Raw genomic sequence first — 9,783 nt, forward strand, 5'->3', positions numbered from 1 at the left:
AACATTCGCACCAACGCAGAGTACTAGATTAAGGAATCTTTGCTTTTCGTTTTCCTCCTGTTTTTTCAATTCAAATTCCTTCCTCTTGATTTTTTCCTTGAATCGTTTCAATTTCCGTTGTTGCCTCTTTTTCTCCACTTCCGCTTGCTCTATCTCGTCGCTAAGTGGCCCAGGTATTTGAGACTGTCAAATAATACATAAATTTATTAAAATAGTTTTTAAATAACAAAGCTATGTTTGTTTTGATATTGATATATATTCTGTTATAAATAACACCTTTTGATAGTTAAATTTGTCCGGGTTAACTTCCATAAATCTTCTAAACATATTTCTAGTCTTTTTGTCGTTAGCAGCAGCATAAGGTGTCTGTAGCTTTTTATTTTTATTGCAGGGATCGGATCCGATTTCTAGCAACAACCTAAGGACAAATCGTAACGTAAAAGTTGCCCAAAATTGGCGCAATTTTTTAAAATATTTAAATTATAGTAAACTCTCTCCATAATAAATTACAATAATACGTACCATACTTGTTCGCAGTGTCCACCAAGTGCCGCTAAATGCAACATTGTATTGCCGTCCTCATTGACATCATTAACCAATTTCGCTACGTCATCCGTGTTTACAGAAGTATCATTAGACATCATGCAATCGATTGCAACATCTTTTTTATTCTGTTCCTCCTCGCACTCTTTAATTTTGGTTAACAGATCATTGATGACTGAGGATAATAGATCGTTATCGCCTTGCTTACATGCAGTCCATAACTTGGTTCTAGCATTCAACAATACTTCATTGATTATTTGGGCTAAAAATAATACAATGTAAAACACTTTAAGAAATAATAAAATATGTGTTGATAAAATCTTTTTCTACCCAACTTTGAAGAGAAAGAAATTTCTCTTTATATTTGAACTATCTATCTATCTATCTATCTATCTATCTATCTATATATATATATATATATATATAATATGTATTTTTTCGTATTCTTGAATTATTGCAACAAGTTGCAAAATATCACAAATTAATTTGGTACAGGAATCATCTATTAAATAATCTTACCATCCTTTTTTACTTTCTTCTTCTGCCGATTAGCTTTCTTGTTTTTCATGTATTTTGGCACAGTATCCTGAAAAGGTTGCAAACTTTCAGAAAAATCTACTTCAACAGTTTGTTCAACCAAAGGAGCGTCCAGTGGAAGTTGCGCATCTATTTCTGATTCAGAGGATGATTGAGCTAATCTAACAATAATATCTGTGAAATAACGAAATCCTCTATATTAGCAATCTAATAAAAATACATATGTATGAAAAAGTATAATATAGATATATTTATATAAACGACGATCACATATTTAAACACACATCACATTTTTGGTACAGAAAAAAACATTGTAATTATTTATGGCTGATATTAATAACATTTACCTGGCAGCGGCCGATTCGGACTTTTCCTCGGTTTCGCTCTGTCTATATGACGGGAATTCCGATGCTGCTTCTCCGGTGTAGACTGTGCGAGTGTTTTAAATTTATCGTTCTCCTGAAGACTATTGCTAATACTTATGTTAGAATTACATTCGGCAACGACGTCTCCTTCTGGTATTTCGCTCATTATTTCCGGTTTCGAAACTTTCTTACGCGTGGGTTGTCGAGGAGAGTTGGGAAAACAATCGGTGAAATCCACTGCTGAGCCTGAAATAAATAGTATTTAAGTGAAATAAGTAGTATTTAATAAAATGTATTAACAGTATATATTAAATTTAGAAGATAAATAATCGTTTACCATAAATCTCCATGGTGCTCACTACATCGTATACCCTCTTGACTTCTCTAAATGTGGCTCTACGCGTGGGAAATGGCAGTGGTCTTATTCTAAAATTGTTTTTATCTAAGGGAGGATTTTTGCCGCCAAAGAGAACCATACGATTATGCGGTCCAACTGCTCGATACAAAACAGCCGACGAATTGTTGATATGCATCGACCATGATTCCAGTATCTCTTGCACATGCTAAGAAATAATTATTGTTATATAATTTATAACTCTTGTGCCAAGGTACAATAATTTAATCACATAAGTATTAAATAAATCTGTAATTTATTTGTGGTATCTATATAAATACAAGTATTCTTGAAAGTATACCTGAATAAGCGATGCCTCATTATATCTTCGCAAACTAGCACCAGCACTCTTCGCGTGATTACCGTTTGTGCGAGAGCTTTGAGCAAAGCCTTGTTTCGCTCGCACAGTATAAGAATGGAAAGTCTTGTGCACAATAGGCTCACCATCTATGATAATATGTAAAAAACAAGCCAATGTAATGATTACACACACACACACACACACACACACACACACACACACACACACACACACACACACACACACACACACACACACACACACACACACACCCACACACACACACACACATATTCATAAAAAATTAGTTTTAATACAAAATATGCGCACTTTGAAATACAGCTGCAGCAAAATGTCCACCGCCGACCATGATAACCGTGCATTTGGATGTCTTGCCACTGTCGAGTGCCTGAATGATCATCTCACTGTCTTTCTCGGGAATGTCCTAAAACGTAATTGCATATCTCCCGATCTGGCAAGTAAAGAGCACGCCAAGTGACTCAAGGTAAATCAAATTTCAAGATAATATTTTATTGTGCACATATATGTTAAGCATAATAGTAGAATGTACACCTATCTCTAAGTGCGTCTCTAATTAAAAATAACTGAATTTAATTAATGATAACAAACCTTCTTGTGATGCAGCAGGCATCGATAGATGCTAAATATATTGCCATCATCGTTCTCGAAGAATACTTTGGTGTGACGACTGGCAACAACCTGCAGCTTCCGCTCCTTAGACATTTCCTCACATTCGGTGTCCGAAATGTCCGATTCAATCGCCTTCCCGCGTCTTTCCAATGTCTTTTTAGATTTATTGACAGCCGCAGAACTGCTCTTACTTGCCTGCTCGTTCTTGGTTTGTTCATTTGATGAGGCCCTAGTCTCCGAAGTACCAGCATCGTCCTCGTTTTCAGACTCTGCCTCACTACCAGACAGACTAGACATATCGCCTACAAAATTTGCACGTGTCGTACTGCCTTAAGCGTATCGCCATGTACTTCATCTCAGACTGTACCTTCACCAACCATCCTATTAAAGCTGTCCTCACTAATCGATTTCAAACCATTCAGGTTTTGCTTGAGATTATAACGATGCCAATCCAACTTATAGTGTAGTCTCTGTTGTGGTTTATCCTCAAACTCGGCATTACAATGAGAGCAACACAAAGAATCCGACACTACTAATTGACTCAACTCTTGTTCGTTATCAGGCACTGCAAATCAGAAAATTTTATATGTAGAATGTTGCCAAATATTGTTGTTAATCTTCAATATTTTCTTTGCTTCACTTATGACATTAACTGACAAACAAAATATTTCTAAAAATATTTGAAAAAAATAATAATATTGAATTTTTAATTATTTATCTTTCTATATCCCAAAGAAATTTCTATGTCCCTGATTAAATTTCCATTGATTGGGCGATTGATTTTTATTCTAATTATATCAGAGATAAATTATATATCAGGCAAAGTTTGCTTTTACTAATACAGGATAATCTTTATAATATTTTTACATATGATATATTTTAAATTTGTATAAATGATATATATATATATATCCTTGCAATATATCTTCAAAATTAATATGGAAGATGTAATTCTAATTATCTATTTATCTATTATATCATCACATTTTATTATAGCAACATATTATGTTCTTAAAATTCGACTGTTTGTAACAAAAAAGCCAGAATCATTCTTAAATTTAAGATCCGACAAACAAATGGTATGCTTCAATATACATTTCTGTTATCCAAGCAAATTAATTATTTCACCTTTACCGAGTATCGATAAAATCTCATATTCTAATAAGTAATGTATTTATTTTTGTCTACCTTTCATCGAGGATCAAAAATAAATTCAGCATTCTTTATACTCATCGCATATATGAATGAGATTCATATATTCGTTTATACAATTATACCTCTCACTTTCTTTGTTGCTTTTCTCTTTCTCTCCATCAAGAGCCCTATCTATCCCTGTCGCGCTCAAAATGCGAATGCTGTAAGACCAATACACGCCTACGCGATTTACTCATTGAGAAAGAATATACGCTACATATAATCGATCGATTATAAATTGTCTCTCGTTATTTATCTTCTTCCAAAATAGAGTGGCTGATGTGTCGCGTAAGCTCCTGGGAAGCGAGCTTACCGTAGGGAGACGGCGATTGCATGCATCGCGCAATTTTAATCCCCTTGGTGATACGTTCGAAGTCATCCGGATTGTGTATCTTATAGATTTGATGATCCACCTCTTTCCCTTGCTTTGCCCAGAGCGGATGAGTCTCGTTCGCCATAATCTGAAGGTTGATCGAAAGACAGACAGACGACGAAATACGATGGAGAACGACGAGACTAACGTGGACAAGGAAAATTGTCAACGAATACTCACTCCAGGCAATACGATACTGACCGTTTCGTTATTTTGCGCAACTCTTTCGCGCCGCGGAGTGATTACATCATCCTGCATCCTGCGTGTACTACCATGCAGAAACACGTCGCCGTCGAGCGGGATATTTAAATGACCTTGTCAATTCATTCAAAATATTATATTATAAAAAGATATCATAAAAAAAAGAGATATTATAAAAGTTATGTATTGTATAGATAACTTAAATATTTATTAAGTAGACTTTTATTTCACAAACATACGTTTTACAGAGAATTTTTATACATTATTATAAAATGTTTTGTGCGTGCGTGTATAAATAATGATAATATTCACAGTCATAGTTAAGGCGCAGTTTATATTATAACAAAAATACTTTTAACTTTATTAACATTAGTCATTTAAAAAATAAACTCTTTTTTTTAATGTATATTTGTAATACTTACAATAGGTGGAAGAAAGATAAAAAGCTTTATTTGCTAATAGTTAAAAGTTAATAGTTTCAAACTTGACATTTTGATATTAAAATTGTGATGTATAAGTTTGCAGTTTTTAATTAAAATTATATTTATTAAAATAATTTAATGTATAAATACTACGTATATTAATATAATCTAAATAGAGCACATGTGTTTCGTTGCACCATCTTTTTCGACATTAGCTACCGTAGCGATCGTAACTACCTAATGAGATTCCAATTACATATTTAAAAAAAAAATGTGATATCACATTCAGAGAACGATACATATTAAATGTATTAAATATCACTGTCCAAAATAATATAAAAATGTGTTATCTTTAAGCATGCAAAAAGTATATGTCCTGCGTACAATTGTATCTCATAACGCTTTTATTCTATATCTTATCAATAAATATTATTACTTTATCAGATAATCAATCAGTCTTACATAGTCCAGTAACAAATAACCGTTTAAAATTTGAAAGTATGGAACAATGGACTGTTTTGTACTCAAATATTTTTGGTTGTTGTATGGATATCATGTGATTGCTTCTGTTTCAATAATTTCTATATATTTGTGTCGTTAGCATGATTATTAGTGATTATGAAAATATAGTAATATAAGTTCTTTGTATTAATAAATTGCTTAATATAAAACTTTCGCAATTCTTCAAATTTCGACAACGAATTACATAAAACATTAAGACTTTCTATTATTGGTACCTATTCTTTCATAGATCTATCTTTTTCATTATATTGTAAATATAAATCACTATATAATCAATAAATAAGTTATTATCAACGTCGACGTATAATAAATAAATCAGATAAAATAATACTAATAATAGGTAGAGAAAATTTCATCAAGTTAAAGACACATGTAGATGAAAAATAATATCCCATTTAATGCACCAACTAAATAGTTTATCTGTATCCTTGAATCATTGCGTATCCTGAAATACATATGGTATATATGACAAGCGATATTTAAAAAGTGAAAATTATGTCTATATAGAGTAATTTCTCAAACAATACTGTAATTAATAGTCACTTGATTTAATGATACAATGATTATAGATATTATATAATAATATTTCTCTAACAGCATTAAATATTTTTCTCAGTTTTTATTAATAGTATGTTTAAAAAGAACAACATTTAATTTGCGAATATTATATATATATTGTTATTTTTTCAACCAAAATATTGTGTAATTGTATAGCTAAATAAAACTTGAGACTTACCTATGCCTGGAAGGACTGAAGGGGAACGGTGGATTGACACCGGGTATACTGCTGTCCTTATAAAGGATGAACCAAGAGAAACTTGTTATCATAAGTCCACTCATCACCGCTTTGAGCAGCCAATCGTATTTTTCATAAAATATGACCAGCATATTTATAGCTGCTCCTGCATACTGATGACCCGTATTGAGGAATCTTTCGCTGTTTGCTGGCAATCGTTTCATGTCGAATTTCGATAAAACGGATATATTCGGTATCGCATCGTACATTTGAACGAACGTTGTTATTGATGGTAGAGAGTATTGATCGTCGATTTCCCATGACAAATACTTTCCTACAGGCAGAGTATGAGAAACTCGTATTAGCTATTCCCTATTTTGATCATCAGTCGTAGCTATTTGATCACCGGTTGTAGCTAATCTTCTTTATTTTATTCTAAATCAGCCATATTAAATTTTTAATTATCGCTTTCGTAGAGAAAGAGAAAAATATTTCCCTTATAGATAAAGAGAATTGTCATTCTAGATGAAGAAGCTAATACTCTAAAAGATGATATTCTATAAATGAAGTGACAATTAATTTAAGCAGGCAAAGATAAAGGAGAGAAATAAAATGAAAGGTATAACGTGAAAAATAAAGAGAAGATTTTCCTCTCTTATTTTGTGTTTCGCTTTTATTATCTCTCGGTTGCGACAATCAGGTATGTACTTTTTCGAGCGATGACGCGGCCTTGATAAACTCGGTCATGGGCGATGCAGAAAGAAGAAAAGGCTCGCGTAGCTCGACCCAAAATTATATCACGTAAGAAAAATAGATCGCCTGTAAAAATATAATTCACGAATGCACGCTATGCGCGATCGACGAACGTTTAAATTTCTCTGAAACGAGATAAAAAAAATAATCGTCAGTCAGTTTCTGCCTCTCTCTCTCTCTCTCTCTCTCTCTCTCTCTCTCTCTCTCTCTCTCTCTCTCTGTCGCTCATTCTTTATGCATGTTTTACCACGTAGCGTACAATAAAGATCAGCGATATTAAAACTTTTTTATGCGAAATGTGTATTAGACACAAATATAAAGCTTACAAAGCTATGGTTTTTTGTGAGGAAAAATGTTGAATCCGTTATTGAGATCTGCGAATAGCGACAGAAATTATATAATTTTCATGTAGATATTTTAAGAATGGAATGGGATATTGACGCATATAATAATAAAATTCATAATAAATTATTTAAAATAGATATAAAAAAAAAGTGTATGATATGTGGAGGATGGAGAGTTATTTTAAGGTTGCGCTAGAGCTTTTGTCTTATGCGAAGGATTAGTGATTAATATTACATCAACAATTGAAAAATACAGATTTATTGATAACAAATAATAACACAAAACGGTCTGTAGAGATGATAGCTTTTTGATAAATTATTTGTAAAATCTATTAGATGTGATTTTTTTTCAGCTACAGATTCTTATTTCATTCTCATAAAATAATGAGATCATTTTCGATTTTTTTTTCTTTTCTTTTTTTTTATTATTCCAACTGAAACTAAGTTCTAAAAACATTATAAAAAAAAATGTTAATATTTGCAATAACATTATTATAAAAAGAACTTAAAAATAAGATTTTAAAAGCACCAGAATGCCCATCATTAATTCATGACGTCACGATATATAATTTAGTTTGGCATAACTAATTATAAATCGTCGATTGAATCCTTTTATTATAAAGATCATTTTAATATAAATATTATAATAATTAACATAACGGATCCCTTAAGTATTAATGAATTAAATTTTGTAATTTTATTTTTACACGAATAACACACAACTTAAAAATAACATAAATTAACCTATATTATGTATAAAGCATATCATTTATTAAAGTTTGAGTTTATAACAAAATTATGTATTAAAAAAATTAATAATTATCTGTATGCACGATATATGTTTTCATGCAGCCACCTAAAGTAACGTCAACTTGTAACATATATATCGTGACGTTTAAAGACACGTGATATTTTTCGAATTTCTAATTAAATTAATTATTCATTAATATATGCATATTAAATATTACTTTCTATATAGTATATTGGATATTTATATTACTTAAACTTAATAAAAAATATATATATATATATATATATATATATATATATATATATATATACACATATAATTTTTTATTTTTTTATTAATGACTCTATTATTACATGTTCACGTGTCGAAGAGAGAAAGAAGAAAGCTAATGTAGAAAGCGTAACTGGAAAAAAAAAAACATCTAATAACATAAATATGAGAAATGTAAAGTTAAAAATAATAAACTAATTTCAATAGAAAATTTATATACACTACATCATTAAAATATTTGTGATAAATAATAATAATTGATATATCAATAATTTACTTATAATTTATTTAATTAAAATAAAAATTATACATTGAGGCAAAATTTAAAGTATATTTGAAACGCCATATATTATTCTCAGAATAATCCGCATCGTCGACAATCTCGCTTCCAATTGAACCAAAACAAAAAAAATGCGCTTTTCAATGAATGCCGAAGATATACGTCCTATCTGCGATATCTCAATCTATTGTTCGCGCGATAACGAGATGCTTCTTGTGGTAACGATTCAGATCGCTGGGAACAGAATGAAAACAAAAAAAAAAGCGTACGTTTAATAATTCAATTCTAACCTCTAACCATCTAGGCCCGCTGCGCGCGTGAACGTGATTCGCATCGTCCACAATTTTCAGTATAATCTCTTCCCTCTCCGAAGAATTCTAACGAAATAGAAAGCGAGCGAAGACAATTTGCCGTTTTACTCACCATAATTCGCGTACAACTTTCCTATAACGATCGAGAGCGATAGCCCTAAAAGTGACAGGCTGAACGTCCACTCGTTCAGGCGGATCTTCGTCCAGAATCTCGCCGGTTCGTCTTTCCGAATATCTCCGACGAGATTACCGCTACCATTTGTCAGCAGCATCGAGTCACTCTTCCGCTCGAACGTCGTCGTCGTCGTGGTCATTGTCGTCCGTGTTGACATCGTTCGTCGATCGAATGCGCGAAACACGCGCGTACAACGTTACCGCATCAACGCGATCCCCGCAAATGACAAGTCGTGCGTTGTAGCGTTGTGTCGCTTCCAAAAATAAAGGTGAATAATAAGATCTGACGTGTCGCGAACGCGCATGCGTGGCCCACAGGGGCCACTTTTTCCGCGTATCAGGAACGTACTACGGCTCGTCTTATTGTAAGGGCCCGAGCCATTGGTCCATAAGCATATGCATAAGGAAATGGACCAATCAATTTCCTTATGCTTATGGTTACGCGATTATGCAAAAGTCTGTGCTCGGGCCCTTAATAATGCGAGAAAACAATAACTGATCGAATTCCATCTTTTACCCGGAAAGACATGTATCCGCGAGAGAACATTAACAATAGTTGATTTATGTATCTTGATCTGCAATCTTATCTAATGGCGCATACGCGCAAAATGAAAATGTCATTGCGCGCTGTTTTTCGCTTCTTTCTAGTTTACAAGAAAAA

General features: G+C 32.4%; 2 protein-coding genes across 2 annotated transcripts in view; both read right to left on the reverse strand.

The window, feature by feature from the left end:
- The window catches only part of LOC138941082 (tRNA endonuclease ANKZF1), a 6,925-nt gene extending 2,348 nt beyond the window's left edge, over positions 1-4,577 (reverse strand). The window contains exons 1-11 of the mRNA XM_070310427.1: positions 4,299-4,577; positions 3,159-3,356; positions 2,771-3,093; positions 2,471-2,585; positions 2,141-2,286; positions 1,783-2,008; positions 1,428-1,691; positions 1,063-1,254; positions 523-805; positions 277-418; positions 16-183 (exon numbers count right to left, since the gene is read on the reverse strand). Of these exons, the coding sequence (XP_070166528.1) occupies positions 16-183; positions 277-418; positions 523-805; positions 1,063-1,254; positions 1,428-1,691; positions 1,783-2,008; positions 2,141-2,286; positions 2,471-2,585; positions 2,771-3,093; positions 3,159-3,356; positions 4,299-4,443 (2,202 nt within the window). The 5' untranslated portion in view covers positions 4,444-4,577. The remainder of the gene's footprint in view (positions 1-15; positions 184-276; positions 419-522; positions 806-1,062; positions 1,255-1,427; positions 1,692-1,782; positions 2,009-2,140; positions 2,287-2,470; positions 2,586-2,770; positions 3,094-3,158; positions 3,357-4,298) is intronic.
- Positions 4,578-4,839: 262 nt separating this feature from the next.
- On the reverse strand, positions 4,840-9,341 carry LOC138941059 (uncharacterized). Its single transcript, XM_070310373.1, has 3 exons — positions 9,061-9,341; positions 6,240-6,573; positions 4,840-5,948 (listed from the first exon to the last, which is right to left on the reverse strand). The coding sequence occupies exons 1-3, from the start codon at positions 9,278-9,280 to the stop codon at positions 5,864-5,866; spliced, it is 639 nt and encodes a 212-aa protein (XP_070166474.1). The 5' UTR covers positions 9,281-9,341; the 3' UTR covers positions 4,840-5,863.
- Between the last annotated feature and the right edge of the window lie 442 nt (positions 9,342-9,783).

The sequence above is a fragment of the Polyergus mexicanus genome, unplaced genomic scaffold, assembly GCF_030449975.1.
Source record: "Polyergus mexicanus isolate NDT 795.1 unplaced genomic scaffold, iyPolMexi1.0 SCAF_18, whole genome shotgun sequence".
Classification (NCBI taxonomy): Eukaryota; Metazoa; Arthropoda; class Insecta; order Hymenoptera; family Formicidae; genus Polyergus; species Polyergus mexicanus.